Source organism: Natrix helvetica (genome assembly GCF_964273705.1).
Source record: "Natrix helvetica genome assembly, chromosome: 2".
Taxonomy (NCBI): domain Eukaryota; kingdom Metazoa; phylum Chordata; class Lepidosauria; order Squamata; family Natricidae; genus Natrix; species Natrix helvetica.
In genome coordinates, this window is record NC_138552.1 from 50,800,952 (window position 1) to 50,822,280 (window position 21,329).

At 39.4% G+C, this 21,329-nt stretch overlaps 1 protein-coding gene across 1 annotated transcript in view; it reads right to left on the reverse strand.

Annotated features, from left to right (window-relative positions):
• FBXL17 (F-box and leucine rich repeat protein 17) overlaps window positions 1–21,329 on the reverse strand; it is a 138,576-nt gene that overhangs the window by 72,634 nt on the left and 44,613 nt on the right. The window contains exons 5-6 of the mRNA XM_081942302.1: window positions 17,113–17,220; window positions 12,964–13,094 (exon numbers count right to left, since the gene is read on the reverse strand). Coding sequence (XP_081798428.1) covers window positions 12,964–13,094; window positions 17,113–17,220 — 239 coding nt within the window. The remainder of the gene's footprint in view (window positions 1–12,963; window positions 13,095–17,112; window positions 17,221–21,329) is intronic.

A 21,329-nucleotide genomic window follows, 5' to 3' on the forward strand; every position in this document is an offset into this window, starting at 1 on the left:
GAGGACAAACTCACCACCAGTAGGTTAATGGAGGGTACCTCGAGGGCTTTGGAAAGCTCTGGTCCCACGTTGTACAGACGTTTGTCCAGAGTGTTGGGGAGAGGGTCGGTACCTGGGGATACCCACTGATTCTGGATTACATCGAATAGACTGGGCAATGGAATTACATCCTTCTCCACCTTGGGTTGGACGAAGAGTTGGTCAATGGTGTCCGTCTTGTCCAGATCTGAGCTCTGGGATGCCTTGGGAGCCAGTGTGCCTACTATTTTTGTCACCTTAAAGAGAAAAGAGTGAAAAGCAGCTAGTTTAAAGAGACCAACAAACGTAGGTGGGTCTGGGGGCAGACCCTCGTCTTCTGACAGGTCCGAATCCCTGGCAGGGTGTTCCTCCTCTCCAAAGACCGATGGTTGGCTGGAGGTACCAGGAAGCTCGTGTGATGAGGAAGCTAAAGGTTCTCTGTTCCTGGTTCTGGAACTAGATGAAGACCTGCGTGGTGTAGATTAAGTAGAAGACCTGTGCTGGAGTCCTGCTGCAATGCTCGTTCAATGGCATTCGAGAAGATGGTATCCATTTCAGGAATATGATGAAGAGGCCTGAATATGGGGGGGTGGGTTCAGAACCAGAATACTGTGACAGGAGATCTTGCTCAGGGGTCAAGCTCCTATCATCTTCAGACTCCTCCCAACTGAGATTGGGATTGCCCACGCCTCTGGCCTCCTCAGGTTGGATGATGGAGGCCACCGGGGACAATTCCTCTTCCGAATCAGATGACAATTCTGCAGGGGGGCTAGCCTCAAGAACCCTCTGGGCCTGGAAGAGATGGGGTGGCTCCACATGCTTGGATTTTTCCTTGGCCTTCCTAGGAGGAGCCTGCAGGGCCCTATTGGCCTCCTCCAAAGGTGTGCCAGCAGCATTTTTTTGATTAGGTCTAGGGGTCTTGGATAAGGGCTCAGCTGGAGAAATGTCTGTGGTGGCCCTACGCTTAGCAGCCCTAGGAACTGGGATCCCAGTTGAAGGGCTTGAAGCCTGAGAGGCTGAAGAGCCTTGGGGTTCCTGAAAGGGAGGGAGGCCATGGCCAGTACTCATGACCAATGAGTTCTCAAGATGGCCACCGCGATGATTTCCGCCAAAACAAAATGGCCACAAAGGCAAAAAAAAAACCTGTGGGCCAAGGAGCTGCAAGGCTCAGTGAGACGCAGCTCCAGCAGCGGCGGTGGCACGATGAGGTGGTCAGGCTGAGGTGGTGGCGACCGCAAGGCTGTGGTGGTGGCAGCGCGGCACTGCGGTCCCGGCGGCGGCCTCGGAAACAGCAGCAGCGAAGGCGGAGGGCGAGAAAACTGCTGACAAGGCGGTGACAGCTGATGCCTGACAGCAACACAGAGAGGATGCTCCCTGAGGCACCTATGGCCGCCGATGGAGATCCGGGAAGGCTGGAGGCCACAGAGTCACCTCGTGGGCCTGCCTTACTCAGGGCCACTGGAGGTTTCCTGGGACCCTGTGCCCAAGCTTGGGCGGTAACACTGCTGCGCTGTCATTCCCTGCCTTCCTCAGGCCAATTTGAGGCAGGGACAAATATTTTTGGAAGGTTAGCCAATTAATTTTAAATTTTTTGAGTTAAAGTTTGAGGAGAGAGCAGCTAGCACAGCCAGTCCAAGATCGACTGAGTCTAAAAAGCAGGAGGAGACACCAGGTGCTATGACGTCACTTTGTAGACTCAGTTCTATTGGATACTGACAGAGTTAACCCTTGCATGGCTGCTGTCTTCACCAACTTTGGACAATGAAAACAATTTGTCAATTAAATATTATTTTATCAGTCTATTATAAGAACTAAACTGTCCAATACCTTTGTATAAAATCAATCATACAATTGTGTTCTGAACAGGACAACATAATAATGATCATAAAGCATAAATACAAAATATGATAAAAACATTTCCCATTATCAAATGCCAATGTTTGACCATGTTACTCAGTTCAGCATGAGCTACTTTCAAGGCAGATACATCTGAATATCTCCCTGAATTAAAGAACTTTTCCAGTGAAAGCAGTACATTAGCAGCTTTGCCATTGTTCAAGGCATTGAGGAATCTGGTAATGAAATATCTCTGAAATGATGAAGCAAGGGTCATGGGTTGACTAGTTTATTATTTTTAAAAAGCAACCTAACTTTACTGAGAACCAAAAACAGCAAAGATTCCAGGCCATAAGTTAGTAGTTTATCTAATCAGAATCATCTTTCAGGCCAAGTGAAATTTATCTAAAATTGTTTGTAAGAGTGAAATCCCTGGGCAAAAGTTAAGTCAAACACACGTCTCCATCTGGGATAAACCCATCATTCAGATACAAGACAGTGTTAGGAAAATAGTAAAATGCAGGAATTGAAATCCCAGGAAAAAAAAATGTTTTTTTCCCCTGGGATTTAATCAGAAGATGGCTATCAATACAGTACTGAGAAAAAATATTTAGTGTTTCCCTGGGTCTGATTGGTGTCTATAACAGAATCACAGCATTATTTACCGTATTTTTGGCGTATAAGATGCACCTTTTTTCCTCAAAAAAGAGGCTGAAAATCTGGGTGCGTCTTATACACCGAATACAGCAGTTTTGCCTCATGAAGCCCCGCCCCTTCACCAAAATGGCTGTGCATATGCTTATGGAGGCTTTCAGAGAGCTCTTGGGGGCTGGGAAGGTCAGAAATAAGCAACAACTGGGCGATTTTTGCCCCCCCCCCCCCAGCAGCACACTATAAGCCTCCATAAGGCTATACATGCAATTTTTTTTGACAAAAATCGGGCCAGTTTTCAAGAAACACTGGCCGTTTTTTGGTCGTTTTTGGCCCCTCACCCCCCCAGGAGCACTCTGCAAGCCCCCCCAAGGCTATTCATGCCTTTTTTTGGAAAAAAACGGGCCCATTTTCATGAAAAACAGGCCGTTTTTGGGAGGTTTGCAGAGTGCAAAAAAAAATTTTTTTTTCCTTTTGGAAAGCTCTTTGACTGATTGATGAGAATTACATTGATCAAGTGCTGTGCCAGCAGAAACACCTACCTATCTACTGTATTTCTCTATTTCTCTCTCTCTCTATTTCTCTACCTACCTACCTACCTACATACATACACACACACTCTCTCCCTACCTACCTACTGCATTTTTCTCTCTATTTTTCTCTCTATCCCTTTATCTACCTACCTACCTAACTACTCTGTCTCTCTCTCTCTATTTCTCTCTCTCTATCACTCTACCTACCTACCTATCTACACAGACACTCTCCCTCCCTCCCTCCCTCCTGTATTTCTCTATCTCTCTATCCCTTTATCTACCTACTTACCTACCTAACTACTCTCTCTCTCCCTACCTATCTACTGTATTTCTCTCTCTTTCTATTTCTCTCTCTCTATCCCTCTACCTACGTACTCTCTCTCTCTCTCTCTCTCTCTCTCTCTCTCTCTTCCTTTATCTACCTACTTACCTAACTACTCTCTCTATCCCTACCTACCTACTGTATTTCTCTCTCTCCCTGTCTATCCCTCTATCTACCTACCTACTTTTTTAAAAAAATTGCCTCTTCAAAACCTTGTTGCGTCTTATATTCCGGTGCGTCTTATACTATAAAATAATACAGGTAAACTTTTTTCCAGCTACCGTACCTTAAGTGAATAAGAGCTACATTGAGCAAGTACTGAGTTAATACAAATGTTGAAAAATAAAGAGGCCAGTTAAACACCTCTGCTTACTTTTTTATGCTTAATAAACATGTATGTTTTGAGACTCAGACAAATAACTTCCCTAAGTTGTGCTAAGGGTGCTTCATGAAGTACCTTTTGAGGTGGTTTATCCAGTATAAGTAACTTGATCTAGATTATCCAGTACTTTATTCTGAATAAATCAATATTTCATATATCACAGTAACCCATAGTGTAATTTGTTTGTTGTTTTGATATAACATAATACTACACTTGTTAATAACTAAAGTTGCTACAAAGCATTGCACAGTTTTGTTTCCTCTCATTAATAATTAATATATCATTTGAACCTTCCTGAAGCTAGGATTGGAGCTGCTGGAGAGAAGGAGGGGGTGAGTCACAAGACAAAGACACTGAGGTGGGGGCCCTTAAACTCCATATCATTTGAACCTTCCTGAAGCTAGGATTGGAGCTGCTGGAGAGAAGGAGGGGGTGAGTCACAAGACAAAGACACTGAGGTGGGGGCCCTTAAACTCCATATCATTTGAACCTTCCTGAAGCTAGGATTGGAGCTGCTGGAGAGAAGGAGGGGGTGAGTCACAAGACAAAGACACTGAGGTGGGGGCCCTTAAACTCCATATCATTTGAACCTTCCTGAAGCTAGGATTGGAGCTGCTGGAGAGAAGGAGGGGGTGAGTCACAAGACAAAGACACTGAGGTGGGGGCCCTTAAACTCCATATCATTTGAACCTTCCTGAAGCTAGGATTGGAGCTGCTGGAGAGAAGGAGGGGGTGAGTCACAAGACAAAGACACTGAGGTGGGGGCCCTTAAACTCCATATCATTTGAACCTTCCTGAAGCTAGGATTGGAGCTGCTGGAGAGAAGGAGGGGGTGAGTCACAAGACAAAGACACTGAGGTGGGGGCCCTTAAACTCCATATCATTTGAACCTTCCTGAAGCTAGGATTGGAGCTGCTGGAGAGAAGGAGGGGGTGAGTCACAAGACAAAGACACTGAGGTGGGGGCCCTTAAACTCCATATCATTTGAACCTTCCTGAAGCTAGGATTGGAGCTGCTGGAGAGAAGGCGGGGTGAGTCACAGAGACAAAGACACTGAGGTGGGGGCCCTTAAACTCCATATCATTTGAACCTTCCTGAAGCTAGGATTGGAGCTGCTGGAGAGAAGGCGGGGTGAGTCACAGAGACAAAGACACTGAGGTGGGGGCCCGCGCGCCTAACGGTGCGCGAATCATATATCTATAAACCAAAATAGCAATAATACATTCTGGATTAGTGTGTTTGAGATTGTGATTTTATTTATTTCAAAATGACTGGCTTAGTTCAATGTAATAGCTGTTTTGCACCTGTCTTTCGCAGTACTCTTTTCAAATTTGGATACTGTCCCCTTTGTAAACAAATTACGAGTCTACATAGGCAGATTACCTATCTAGAATCTGTAATCTGTGCTCTCCAAGCAGAAACTAGGTGTCTACATCAGCCATTCCACTCTATGGTGAAGCCACACTATCAGCCCCCTCTACCACAAAGATCTTGCAGGAGAAGAGCTGTCTGGACAACTGTGGGATCTGGCAGGTTGAGAGCTGTGAACCATAAACCCAAAGCTTTTGCTGTGACCCAGCAAAACAGATATAGTGCCCTTGCTGACCTTAATGGGGACACTAAAGAGATAGGTCAAGGCAGTTGTGATAATGATGACTCAAATAAGCAGGGGATCGTGGTCCAAAACGAAGAACTTTCTTCGGAAAGGCGAAAAGGGGAACCAGGTATCACACATCAGTCGCAGAAGAAGATCAAGGTATGTAAAAAGAGAAGTCACCTTCTGGTTGGTGATTCAATCATAAGAGATGTTAATTTAGGAGAGGATAAGGAGGTTTTAAAAGAGGTCAGGTGTCTGCCAGGTGCTACTGCCAGCAGAGACAAGAGGCGTATTCTTAAGATAGTCAAGAATGCAAGTAAGGACTGTGACGTTGATGCTATTATACATCTTGGCACTAATGATCTATCCCAGAAAGATGTACTTTCTGTGCAGAATGATTTCCAGAACTTGGGGTATGAACTTAATAGTATAGGCTGTAGGCTTATCTTTTCAGAGGTTTTACCTGTATATAAGGAACAAAAAGGGAAGGGCCAGCGTGTAGCAGAGTTTAATGTTTGGCTAAAGGAGTGGTGTAAAAGGGAAGGCTTTGGTTTTATTAGTCATGAAGCATGTAGCTGGTCCAATGAAAAACTGTACAAAAGAGATGGGTTGCACCCATCCAAGAAAGGAACTGAGTTACTTGGCATTAAATTCACAGATTTTCTTGATAAACATTTAAACTGAAGAGCGGGGACAGAGAATTAATAGATACAGAACATCTCTGTCCCCAGCAAACTAAAATTCATAGGGTTATAAATGCATGTAACATAGATGTGTGTGTGGGTAAGATTATCACTCCTGCTGTCAAGCAAAACCAAGCATGTAATAGTGATTGTCATACCATGTGCATGAATCACACAAGTGGCAAGAAAATAGGGGCAGTCAGGCATAATACAGGTTATGTAGACAGTAAACACAAGGTCAATCAAAATGGACTCAAATGTCTATATACCAATGCACAGAGTATGAGGAATAAACAGGGAGAATTAGAAATTCAAGTAAAAGAGGGCAGATATGATATTATTGCCATTACAGAAACTTGGTGGGATGAAACTGACAAATGGAACATACAGCTAGAAGGATTTAAATTATTTAAAAGAAATAGACCAAATAAAAGAGGAGGTGGAGTTGCACTATATATAAGAAATAACTATGTCTCTACAGAAATAGAGCACAACAATAATGAGAACTATCTTGAATGCATTTGGGTCAATATTAAAGGTTGTGGGGGAAATGACATTGCCATAGGTCTATACTACAGGCCACCCAACCAAGCAGAGGAAGAAGATGAACTTTTTGCTAGTCAGCTAACTAAGGTATGTAGGAAGCACACCACAATAGTAATGGGAGATTTTAACTACCCTGACATCAACTGGGAAACAAACTCTGCACCAAGTGGAAGATCCAACAGGTTCCTAACAAACCTAGCAGACAACTTTGTTTTCCAAAAAGTAGAGAAGGAAACAAGGGGATCAGCCATACTGGACTTAATTCTCACTAACAGAGAGGAAATGATAGAAGGTGTTGAAGCCATAGGAACCCTGGGGGCAAGTGACCATGCAATATTGGAATTCAACATTATCCAAACACAAGTAGTAGAACAAAGTCAAACTAGAGTCTTGGACTTTAAGAAAGCTAATTTCAATAAACTTAGAGAGAGCTTGGGAAAAATTCCATGGATGAGAATCCTCAAGGGGAAAACAACTCAAGAAGCTTGGGAAATTTTGAAAAATGAGATTAGAAAAGCCCAGTCTAACACAATACCAATGAAGAAGAAAAACAACAGCTCCCAAAAGAAACCAGCATGGCTGCATAAACAACTATCTGACAAACTGAAAGACAAAAAAAGTAAGTATAAAAAGTGGAAGGAGGGGGACATAACTAAGGCAGAATATCAGCAAATAGCCCGAGCCTGTAAAGATGAAGTGAGGAAAGCTAAGGCTCACAATGAAGAAAGGCTTGCCACAAAAGTAAAAATTAACAAAAAAAGCTTCTTCCAACATGTTAAAAACAAGAAAAAAGTTAAGGAAACAATTGGTCCATTGCTAGGAGAAAGTGGCAAGAAGGTGACAAGCAACAGGGAGAAAGCAGAACTATTTAACTCATGTTTTGCATCTGTCTTTACACAAAGGGATAAAACAGTCCAACCTATCAAAAGCAGCACCACAAAATTAGGAACACAAATTGAAATAGGGAAGAAAATGGTAAGTGAGCACCTGTCTACCCTAGATGAGTTCAAATCACCAGGACCGGATGGATTACACCCCAGAGTTCTGAAGGAACTAGCAGACGAGATCTCAGAACCACTGAATTATATCTTTCAGAGATCCTGGAACACCGGGGAACTACCAGAGGACTGGAAAAGAGCTGATGTGGTTCCCATCTTCAAAAAAGGGAAAAAATTAGATCCAGGAAACTACAGGCCTATCAGCCTAACCTCAATACCAGGAAAGATTCTGGAAAAAATAATCAAGCAACGAATTTGCGAACACCTAGAAGCAAACAAAGTAATAGCCAAAAGCCAACATGGATTTGTCAAAAACAGATCATGCCAGACTAATCTTATTGCATTCTTTGATAATGTGACAAAATTAGTGGACCAGAGGAATGCCGTTGATATAGTTTACTTGGACTTCAGTAAGGCTTTTGATAAGGTAGACCATAACCTACTACTAGATAAAGTAGAAGAATGTGGGTTAGACAGCATCACCACCAGATGGATTGGTAACTGGCTGACCAACCGCACTCAACGTGTAGTTCTCAATGGAACTGCATCTACATGGAGGGAAGTATGCAGTGGAGTACCCCAAGGCTCTGTTTTAGGCCCAGTACTCTTCAACATCTTCATCAATGATTTGGATGAGGGAATAAATGGGGAACTCATCAAATTTGCAGATGATACCAAGCTGGCAGGAATAGCCAACACTCCAGAAGATAGGCTTAAGATACAGAAGGATCTTGACAAACTTGAACATTGGGCACTATCTAATAAAATGAAATTCAATGGTGAAAAGAGTAAGGTTCTACATTTAGGCAACAAAAACGGAATGCACAGGTACAGTATAGGTGATACCTTACTCAGTAGTAGTAACTGTGAAAGGGATCTTGGAGTCCTAGTGGACAACCATTTAAATATGAGCCAGCAGTGTGCAGCAGCTGCCAAAAAAGCCAACACAGTTCTAGGCTGCATCAACAGAGGGATAGAATCAAGATCACGTGAAGTGTTAATACCACTTTATAATGCCTTGGTAAGGCCACACTTGGAATACTGCATTCAGTTCTGGTCGCCACGATGTAAAAAAGATGTGGAGACTCTAGAAAGAGTGCAGAGAAGAGCAACAAAGATGATTAGGGGACTGGAGACTAAAACATGAAGAACGGTTGCAGGAACTGGGTATGTTTAGCTTAAGAGAAAGAAGGACTAGGGGAGACATGATAGCATTATTCCAATATCTCAGAGGTTGCCACAAAGAAGAGGGAGTCAAACTATTCTCCAAAGCACCTGAGGGTAGAACAAGAAGCAATGGGTGAAAACTAATCAAGGAGAGAAGCAACTTAGAACTGAGGAGAAATTTCCTGACAGTGAGAACAATTAATCAGTGGAACAGCTTGCCTCCAGAAGTTGTGAATGCCCCAACACTGGAAGTCTTTAAGAAGATGTTGGACAGCTATTTGTCTGAAACGGTATAGGGTTTCCTGCCTAGGCAGGGGGTTGGACTAGAAGACCTCCAAGGTCCCTTCCAACTCTACTATTGTATTGTATTAATAACCCACCGGAAACGTCAACCAAACATTGTTTCCTATAATTATCCACACCATAATTAAAGTCAATAAACTTAAAATGAGTTTATTATAATCTCATATAATTAGTGTCAACATAAAGTTAATGTACCTATAGCAGGCAGAATTTTCCTTTGAATCTTTGTTTGGAACTCTACTGAATCTGGAATCCTTTTGTCTTTCTTGTTTCCTTATCTAAAATCCCATGACATTTAAAACAAATGTCACCCAGGTCATGTTTAATCTTCAAAACAATTCCTTATGATCTATTTCTGTACAATATCTATTCGGATGCCTAAGCCCTATTACCAAAATGTATATTCCATGTTTCTTTTCATGAGCCAGTTTAATACTTTGTTGTTATTACTCACTGAATCAATATAATACTTTAATATTATTATTCATGAACCTGTTTAGTACCTTAGAGAAAGCCATTTGTTTCTAATTACCCAAATAATTATACCTACAACATAAATTCTAACTTCATAGATAATGGATATAAACTGTTGGTTTATTTCTAACTTTAGTGCTTTACAAGGAGATAAAAACTTCAGAAATTTCACTATAAGTACAGCTATTCATATCTCAGATGGATCAGTGTTATTGCACTGTGCATCCATACAGTAATAAAAAACAAGGTAAAGATTTTTGGATACATGAAAACCTTCATTGCAAATAACAAGGTCTGAACTGTATGTACAAAATTATAATAAACCATTGATATCAAGGGCCATGTCAAACCAGAAAATTGCTAAACCAACATACTTAAGGCAAAGTAAAGGTACCTACTTTAAAGCGTAAAAATCTTTTACCATTTTATTTTCATAATTTGATCTAACAAAACATCTTGTTTGTTTGTTTGCTGGATTTATATGTCGCCCTTCTCCCAAAGGACTCAGGGTGGCGTACATTAAAAAAAAACACATATTACAAAAGTTAAAAAGGAAATTAAATAAAGTATCCAAAAACAAACCCAATTAATATTAACAATAAATTTTTTTTAAATTAGATTAAAATTAACAATTAAATTAATCATTTATTTTATTCTATTCAGGCCAGGCTGGCTTGATGGAAAAGCCAACATTTTAGAGTCCATCGGAAGGAACGGAGGTCGGGGATTATGCGAAGCTCTGGGGCAGCTCATTCCAGAGGGAAGGCGCTCCCACAGAGAAGGCTCTCCCCCGGGGGGTCACTAGCCGACACTGTCTGGCCGACGGCACCCTGAGGAAAGTGGTCTTTTAGAAAGTGGTCATATAGAATCAAAGAGGAAAAATATAGCCAGTCTTCTATTAATCTTAAAACAAGTTACTAAGCAACTATCTTACCTGTGCATTAAAACTCCCAGAGAGGAAGGATTTCATGGTCTCCAAGGCTGTTACAATTGTAATTAGACATTTTTCTATCCAATATTCAATAAGCTAATCCCACTGTTCTTGTTAATTTTTAGTGAATCAAATAAAAAATTGTTCCTTGTTTTATTTATGTTTGAATATTCTCAGACTAAATTTAAGCTCTTAATCTTCTACTTTTGTATCTTGAATTACTGACCTTTTAAAAATATTTCTGCAAGCTTTTCTGATTCAAAGGGCAATATGTAACTCAGGATACAAGAAAGGGCATTCATGTACAGATAGTCCTCAATGTATGACAATTGAGCTTGACATTTTTATCATAATTCACTGTGGTCACTATGTGACCTGACTCAATTTTAGAACCATTTTTATGATGGTCATCAAGCAAGACATCAGGGTCATTAAATAAATCACGTGGTCATTAAGCAAACCACATGGTTGTTGAAAGAACCCAGGATATCCAATGGGATATTATTATTATTATTATTATTATTATTATTATTATTATTATTATTATTATTTGCATTTTCTGATGGAAAATGGTAAAAACATCACAAACTGTGGACAAGTGACCATAGGGCACTGCAACAAGTCATAAATGTGAGCAGCTGCCAAATTTATTTATTTTTATCTGTTAAATTTATTTACCGCCAATCTTGCCATTCTAGCTATTTTAGGTGGTTTACAATAGTAAATGCTTGAACTGAGATCACATGTGTGTGTGTGTGCGTATGCATGTGTGGCAGTCATAACTTTGAGGGCAGGTCATAACTAATGTTTTTGAGTCCAACTTAATTTCAACCGGTTGTTAAGCAATGACTTCCTATAATAGGTATCAGAATACCTTTATCTAAATGCAAGTTTCTTCAGAATCACGTCTAAACCAAAAAAAAAGCACCCTGCAACTTCCCCAAAAGATGCAACTATTTTAAAGTGATTCCAAATGGTAGTAAACAGATGTCCATATTTGGCCCTTTGAAACTAGATCTGCAAAGACCTACTTACATAACAGTGTACTTTTACTCCGATGTTTATTCCATTTTATTCAATCCAATTAAAATTTGTTTTTAGTATATTATCATTAGGGAATCTTTTTTTCTTTGGCAAAGAGCTCTAGGTTGTTAAATGTACTAAGATCAGATTAAAATCTAATATGACACTCAAATATAGTATCTTATTTATCAAGTTGTAATTCCAGAAAAGAAAACTGCATTTGAAGATACCCCTTACAATTGGTTCTTGGCCCTTAAAGTACCTGTCTTCCCTTCACCTACCTACTACCAAATATATGCTCTTTTCTCCACTGTTTTTAGCTTTACATTTTCACAACCAGGTTAGTTTCCAGACCAGAATATATAATTATATTTATTTTACTAAAATATTTTTCCTTTGCCTGTAATACCCACAAATTGCCTTCTTTGTGCAAAATGAAAAATATAATGTATTCCTTTTAACATGCAAATAAGACAAATATGCTTATCACCTAAAACTTCAATTTCAACAATACTGAATCTTGATAGGAGTGTTGGGGAAATTCACTAATACTAGAAGGAGGGAGATAGTAATGTTCCAGTCTCACTTCTTCCTGAAGCTTCAAATAACATACTTTTTCATATAATTAGTTGCCTCTACAAATGGAAAAACAATTTATGAAACAAGAAATAACTGGAAATTTCTTTCTAGTATATTTTTGTTTTCTACTACAATAATTATACTTAGTATTAAATATAAAAAATGTTTTCAAAATATTTCAAGGGAAAAGATATATTATTTTATTTTTTAATTTGGTAAAAAAAGTAAATAAATGGAATAGGATGTCTTTTTTAAAAGGGGCATACGGAACCCATAAATGTAGAATATATACTACAGTATATATGCACTATATTTTAGGCAAGCATCTAATTGTAAAAAAAACCAAAATATACTTAAATAGCCACACTAAACTAACAAATCCTTCAGTAATCTTTTATAGGTAGACCTCAACCTATGACAATTGGGATCATAATTGGTCATAAATTGCTGTTATCATGAAGCAAGACTGGACGAACTTATAACAGACGCTTCTCATTGTAATTGTTAACCGAGAATTGTGGGTCATTAACCAAGTAACCCAAGTCCAAGCCATTATGGGCTTCAACTGCCCATAACTGCCTGCTCACCTACATATGTCTCCCCACACACACATCTATGTCCTTTGGGCTGCCCTGCATTGTACCTTGTAGGCAGCAAGCAATCCCAGAAAGGTTCACCCAACTGTTTTATCTTCTAGTTGCGGTGTCTAAAAAGGAGGCATTCAAGCAGTAAAACACTTCCCAAACATAGCTTTAGTCACTGTCTTTTTCAGCCCCATTGTAATTGTGAACAATCACTGAACAAGTCATAAGTTGAGAACTACCTATTGTTCAATTATCTCTATCTTCTGAAAATTATCAATTATTAGTTATAACTAATACTGTGGATTCACTTTGCTTTTCTATAAAAAAGTTACTTACCTGTCATTTATAATCCAATTCAGACACAGATTGAGAGAGGTAAGGTTTCTGCATTTCTTTACTATCTCCATCACAGTTTCATTATCCAGTTCTGTGATATGACGTAAGTCCAAGCTGGAAAGGTTTTTTAGCTATTAAGATAAATAAAACAGAAAGTAAAACATAAGCATAATTATTCAAATACTTATATGCAATGTTCTGCCTCCCATTATATTTTTATCTCTTTTTTGAGAATAATTCCAAGTTCCAAAAATTTCATTCCAGCCGAAGATAAAATTATTTTGTATTTGTGTTGTAAACAATTCCAAAATTCTTGTCTGCAAATAATTATGGTTGAATTAATATAAAATATTTATTAATGCAAATATTAACAGTATAACAATCACTAATTATATAACATCCTGATTTTTTAAAAAACAATGTTGTTTTCAGTATTTATCTCCCAAGGATGAAATGTTCCTCAAGTCTGTGGAAAATCTCTGATACAGCATGGCTTTTCAATGGGAGGAAATGCCAAACTTTTAATGATAAATTAGAAGTAATAGAAATTAGAATTAAAATTGCTGAGGAAAACATCAACAACCTCAATTATGCTAATGATGCCACTTTAGTATCAGAAAGGAGAGGAATTAAAGAAATACGTGTTGAAGGCAAAAGAAGAGAGTCAAAGGCCAATCTGCTATTCCAATTTTTTTTTTTAAAAAAAACCTATGATTCTGTAAAGTCAAGGTCAGTTTTCCCACTTGTAGTATAAAAAGGCTAGACAATCAAAAAGGCTGAATGAATAAAAATGTATGTCTTTGAACTGTGCTGCTAATAATGAATCTAAAATTCAGATGTTTGGGATATACAATGTGAAGCAAAGAATCACTAGAGGAGATCTTAATGCTTGGAAAAATTAATAACTATAAAAAGGTGGCCAATATAAAACAATAGAGCTACATAGCATGGGATCTGGCTACCTACAGAACCATCTTCATCCTAATACATCAATCCACATGAGTAAGGGTAAGAGAGAGATCTCTGACCCTTTCCCTGTTGCAAAAATGGTCAGAAGCATGTAGAAAAAATGCAGTTATAGAATAAAGCCTACAACATTATGAAATTATAATACTATACAAGGGCTAACACTGCCTTTTCTGATATAATAGAAAATACGTAACAGATCCTATGCCTTAGTGGATGGTTTAGGAAGTAATTCTGAAGAGCTGAGGCAAACTGGTGACACATCCTAAGCTCCAAACTGATCAACTAAAAAGAAAGTACAATATTTTTCAACTGTTCTTAAAGAAGTCAGAAATGAAAATGTCCCTCTTGTAATATATCTTTTAACATTAGCCTCTGTATTAAAGGATTAGCAAGTGGTCAATATAATGTTACTACTTAAAAAAAGTTAATCAGGGAAATTACAACTGGTATTATCTCTGCTCTGTATTAGTGGAAAACAAGATTTATTCACTAATTACATTTATATTTCACCTTTGGTCTGCTTCGTTCAGGATTACATTCTTCCTCATTTTAACCCTACAAGAATTATGCTAGATTGAAAAAGAAGAGAACTGGAACAAACAGAAAGTTCTCATAATGAAGTGAGGTAAACAATGAAACCCTGCATAGATAAGTATCAAAAACATTCATTAAAAATTATGGATGAAAATAAGTAAATCGCCAGTTCTGGTGGCCCCACATGAGGAGGGACATAGAGGGATATATAAGGAGTTGTGTTGTTTGCACTACCATGAAGGCATGGCCTGCTCGGCCTCCTGGTCTTTTACAGCAGGTGGCAGATCCAAGTCGGCCATGGGATCAGGTAGACATGGACTTCATTGTGGATTTAGCGGACAGCCAAGGGAACAAGGTCATTTGGAAGATAATAGACCTGTTCTCCAAGCAGGCTCATTTTGTCGCATGTACTGGCCTTCCATCTGCTAAGAAGCTGGCCAAACTGTTTATTGCCCATGTCTATAGGGACTTAGTACAGCTTTCCACCCACGACAAATGGTGCAGCGGAGAAGGCAAACGTGATGGTGGAGCACTACTTGAGATGTTATGTCCAGTACCAACAGACCGATGGGCTGAACTCCTCCCCTTTTCAGACGTTGCATATAACAATGCAGTGCACAAAAGTAGGGGTTTACCCCATTTCATGTGGCTACCGGGCAGGAGTTTGTCCCAATTCTGCAGTGTCCTCAAGTGCGCCCAGATGACACGACTTCGTAGGAGTGGATAGCTCAGATGCAAAAAGTTTGGAAAGTGGTGAGGGAGTCGTTATGTCACTCTTTTGCCACTTATAAAAAGAGTGCCGATAAAAGGCAGAAGGTGCAAGGACCTTTCCATGTAGGACATAGGGTATATCTCTCCACTAAATAGCTCAGGCTGCCGTTGCCATATAAGAAACTCGGGCCCAAATTCATTGAGCCTTTCCCAATTGTGTGAGTTATTAACCCGGTCACAGTGCAGCTAAGACTTCCCCCCTCCTTACTGAGGAAAACACATCCAGTCTTCCACTGCAGCCTGCTCCGATCAATTCAGGCCTCTGATATCAGAGGAGACCAGCTACGGCCACCAGCCCCGGTTACTGTAGATGGGGAACAGCACTATATAGTGCAAGATATAATAGATTTCAGGGGGCACAGGGGACAATTATAATACCTTATTTTATGGAAAGGTTATCCCGTCGGAGGTATCTTGGGTTCATAGCAAGGACTGTAGGGCACCCCACCTGGTAGCGAGATTCCACCGCAGAGATCCCACAAAACCGGGGGAAAGGGGTCCTTCAACTCCTAACTAACTGTAATTCGTAGCTCCCCAGATGCTGTCTCCATGGTAGGGGGCCGCATGTCAGCTCCGGCCAGCCCAGAGGCCTGCAGCTGCCATTTAGGGGAGAAGACTGGGCCAGCTGCCAAGACTCACCATCCCACCTCCACAAGCTGAAGAAACTCCTGCTAACAATCCATGATTAATTACCAGGTGATTTTCGCTCTGGGTCACAAGGTGATGGGTGTGCGCACGTGCGGGATGCGGTTCATCTTAATTACCAATGTAACTATAAAAGGTGGTGGGAAGCACAGGGTGGCAATTCTGACAATTTATTCATTGCCTTAGTGCTTTGTTGGTCAGTTCGTGCCAAAGGAAGAATACAAACTGCATTTACAAACCGTTTCTGTGTTTGGCTGGTTTCATTAACCCTTCAGAACCTGACACCTAGATCTTGGAATGACGTTTCCTAATTATATCAAATTATTTATTTTAAAGTTGATAGAAGGCAAAAGGCAGAGCAAAATGTTTAACAACAATTGACAGACAGATGTAAAAGAATGAAAGTGGCAAATCTCATTCATTATAAAAATTAATCACAAATAGTCCTTGACTTACGACCAGTCACTTATGACTGGTCAAACTTATGATGTATCCCCCTCCCGCCCCAAGAGCTACTAATGACCCAGTTTTGGTTTCTAACAGCTGCACACATCCCACAGTCACATGAACACATTTTGGGTGCCTGGCAATTGGTTTAATTTTACATTTTTCCAGCAAAAAAACAAGTGTAGGATTACATAAATGACCCTGGCATCTGCTTAATGACTATGGCATGTACTTAAAGACTGGCACAAAAAAATCTTAAAACTGAATCTGGTGACGTTAACATTTTGGCTTGTGACCATCTTAGCTTAGAATGAAAATTCAAGACTCTATTAGAGTTGTAAGTTGAAAACTACCTGTAATGAACATACATCCCTAACAAAATAATGCGCTGATGATTCTCCTGGGAATCAGCATATAAATTTAATATATTACTATTATTATTATCTAAGTTGATGTGAGTTGACAAGGAAAGGGAGCTCTAAAGAAGAAATATGTTTATTTGAAAAAGCCATGAACAAAACAATCTTCACTACTAAATAGAAAAGGCTATAAAAAGAAATTTGCTTCTAAGTTCTTGCTATGGGAAGGATTCTATAGCCTATATGTGTCCTTTGTTTGAATTATAGCCATCCACCATAGTTTAAAGCATTCTTGCAAGAGCTTCCATCCATCACAAAACTGATCCTTATTCCTTAACCTATGCCTTAATATGTAATTTAACAATATTGATGCATCAAGAAAGAGCTTAGAAATATCAATAAATAACCTAGTTAATAAACTTACATTGGTAAGATGTATCACTCCTTTAGATGTAACAGAACAGCCCATAAACCCAACATACTGTAACTCAGGACAATGTTCAGCAAATGCTTTAACAGACTGATCAGTTACCTAAATAAAGAGAGAAAAAAGAAGTTTACATTATTCTGAATTCTGAAATAATCAAAGTCCAAGAAAACATTCTAATGAAATGCACAATGGCTTGCAGAATCATTGTTTTTTACTATAAAATCATTGAAAATGGATCTTAAAGACATTTGAGTAACAAAGAATAATGTGTAATGTTTCACTTTTAGAAAAAACAATATATTCCAATTGTCAATCAGGATTTTAGTATTTAGTATTAGTCTGGTACATGATTTCTGTTAGGACCTCAGAGGAGTATGACTCTCTTGCTCTGTTAGATTTCTCAGTATTCATTATCATGACCATGGTATCATTCTGGACTGCCTTAAAAGTTTGTCAGCTGGAGTTGCTGTTACAATCAGTGGTCATGTGAGGGGAGCACATGAGTCCACGGAAATTCCAGTGGAAGGCATCCCACTGGTTCAGTATCCCATCCCATGTTTTTTTTACATATCCATGAATTATCCATGAAACACCATCTAGCCATTATTATACATTATCACCCTATGACTAACTGGAGATGCTGCAAAATTCATGGCTGTAATTGTGATTAACAGGGGGACACATCAAGTTCTGAGTAATTGATTGCAAGACAATGTTGCTAGTACTCAGTAAACACATTATGACAGCAGTTATTCAGTATTTACACCTCCAAAAGTAGTAATGAGAATTATGATTCTACATAAGCAGGTTGCCCTGATCTTTATAATCAAGCTCTGACCACCACCTGATTGGACTACTGTTTTGTGCTGTACCCACGGTTACCTTTGGAGATGACTCAGAATTGACAGCTGATATACAACACAGAATCCCAATATAGGTAGTCCTTGGCTTTTAACCAGAGTTGGGACCACAATTTGATCATAAGTCATTGTGAACGTATGTCAAGGCACCCATATGACTGCTTCACTTAATAATCACAATTCTAGCACTCCAATTGTGCTGGGCTTCCAAGCTTTTCCAAATTATGTTAGGTTTCCAGACTTAAGAAGGCTTTGAAAGCCCTGCATGAGTTGAAAAGCCTTCAGAGGCCCCGGACAAACTCTTGAGGAGATCCTAAAGGCTGCAGAAGCCCCACACAAACAGGTTTCAGAAAATAAAGCCTAGTTTGTCTGGGAGCTGTCTTGGATCAGTTGCATAGGTCTCTGCACAACAGAAGGAAAACACGTGAAGAAATGCAACACATGGTAATTTCTCAGGAGTTCTGTGTGTGGTAGGGGCAACTGCACCATTCCTCAAGGTTCATGTGCCTTGAAGAACAGTGCAAGGGATTGTTTGTGAGTGGCAACAGCAGAGCTAGGACTGAAGTAGAGGCCTGTAGGGAGCAGCTGCAACAGTCATAAATTCAGACAGGGTTCAAAACTTCCTTCCTTCACTTGGTAGATAGTATTGAAGTTCTTCAAAGAGATACAGTGGGGCAAAAAAGTATTTAGTCAGCCACCAATTGTGCAAGTTCTCCTACTTAAAAAATGAGAGAGGCCTGTAATTGGCATCATAGGTAGACCTCAACTATGAGAGAGAAAATGAGAAAACAAATACAGACAATCACATTGGCTGATTTGGAAAGAATTTATTTGCAAATTATGGTGGAAAATAAGCATTTGGTCACCTACAAACAAGCAAGATTTCTGGCTCTCACAGACCTGTACCTTCTTCTTTAGGAGGCTCCTCTGTCCTGCACTCATTACCTGTATCAATGGCACCTGTTTGAACTTTTTATCAGTATAAAAGACACCTGTGCACAACCTCAAACAGTCACACTCCAAGCTCCACTATGGTTAAGACCACAAAGCTGTCCTAGGACACCAGAAACAAAATTGTAGACCTGCACCAGGCTGAGAAGACTGAACCTGCAATAGGCAAACAGCTTGGTGTGAACAAATCAACTGTGGGAGCAATAATTAGAAAATGGAAGACATACAAGACCACTGATAATCTCCCTCAATCTGGGGCTCCACGCAAGATCTCACCCTGTGGGGTCAAAATGATCACAAGAACACTGAGCAAAAATCCCAGGACCACGCGGGGGGACCTAGTGAATGACCTGCAGAGAGCTGGGACCAACGTAACAAAGGCTACCATCAGTAACACACTACGCCGCCAGGGACTCAGATCCTGCAGTGCCAGACGTGTCCCCCTGCTTAAGCCAGTACATGTTCGGGCCCTTCTGAAGTTTGCTAGAGAGCATTTGGATGATCCAGAAGAGAATTGGGAGAATGTCATATGGTCAGATGAAACCAAAATAGAACTGTTTGGTAGAAACATAACTCGTCATATTTGGAGGAGAGAGAATGCTGAGTTGCATCCAAAGAACACCATACCTACTGTGAAGCATGGGGGTGGCAACATCATGCTTTGGGGCTGTTTCTCTGCAAAGGACAACTGATCCGGGTAGAGGACAGAATGAATGGGGCCATGTATCTTGAGATTTTAGTGCAAACCTCCTTCCATCAGCAAGGGCATTGAAGATGAAACATGGCTGGGTCTTTCAACATGACAATGATCCCAAACATACCGCCCAGGCAACGAAGGAGTGGCTTCGTAAGAAGCATTTCAAGGTCGTGGAGTGGCCTAGCCAGTCTCCAGATCTCAACCCCATAGAAAACCTTTGGAGGGAGTTGAAAGTCATGTTGCCCAGCGACAGCCCCAAAACATCACTGCTCTAGAGGAGATCTGCATGGAGGAATGGGCCAACATAGCAGCAACAGTGTGTGCCAACGTTGTGAAGACTTACAGGAAATGTTTGACCTCTGTCATTGCCAACAAAGGATATATAACAAAGTATTGAGATGAACTTTTGATGTTTTTAAGTGGGAGAACTTGCACAATTGGTGGTTGACTAAATACTTTTTTGCCCCACTGTATTTAATGACACAAAGTTTCCATACCTATACATATCATCACCAAGTAGAGGTTTTCCCTATGATATTCTATAGAAAAGAAATTTTGATTTTGAAGATGAAGATGAAGATGAAGAAAAAAAGAGTATTGATACTTTTTGAACTTTGGTATTAGATGGGATTCTTGAAAATAATGCAGATAGAAAACAATTGGATCATAGGATAATTTAATCTAGCTTTCAATACACTTTCAATATATTGAAAAATAGAATCAAATTGCATTTACTTAATTGCGTATCTTTTTTCAATTATAAAACAATTATCCCAAAAGACCATCTACAGTATTGACCAGCAACAAGCATCATTGTCTACTATAGTATCAAGTAAGTCTTCTCTTTTAGAAAGGCACACACAAAAAGCAACATGGCAGCCAGGGCTTTAAATGTGACCCCCAAATCCCTTTTGTTGACCATGCTCTGTGCAACACCTAACTTTGAAAAATAAAAATAAATACTCTTTATTTTTAAAAAAAGTACAAAAGAAGTTGGCCTTCAGCAAAAGCATGTAGCATCATATTTATTGCCTTTATCTCCATACAAAAGTAAAGAACATTTTATCATAGAGACCCACAATTCAGAAAATTGTATTTTGTGAGTAATCATGACCATTACCAGCAACTATTTTGTGAACAGGAAACTCTCCCAAAAGTGACCATTTTGTGAATGCGCCTATCACTATATGCTCCCAAATTCTAAATATATTCTCAGCTCAAAAAGATTGCCTATTCTTAGCTGAATGTCAATAAAAGAATTCATTACATTTTTTTTCTTTGTCGATTCTTGGAAATACATTTTCTTTCATCTGCTTGTATTGATTTTTATGATAAAATTATCCATTTAGTTTCATTTTTTAAAGTATAGTATGCGGGCATTTTTATAATTATTTTTATTTATTTATTAAATGTATTTATTTTTTTAAATAAATAAATTGAATAAATATGATGAGCAAATTTATTGGCTGCCCATCTTACTATAAGGTAAGTTACTTGGGTGGCTTACAATATTAATACAATAACTGTATATTTTCCTATTTAAACATGGTAAAAAAATCAGCTTTTCATAGCATCCTAGTAATATCAAATATAATTTTGTACAATTGGGGCTCTTGGCCTAATTTTTTTCGGACTAGTCAGAAATAAAGCTATAAACTGTAAACATTAGTTCCTTCAGTAAAGAAAAATAGTCTAAAAGTCTC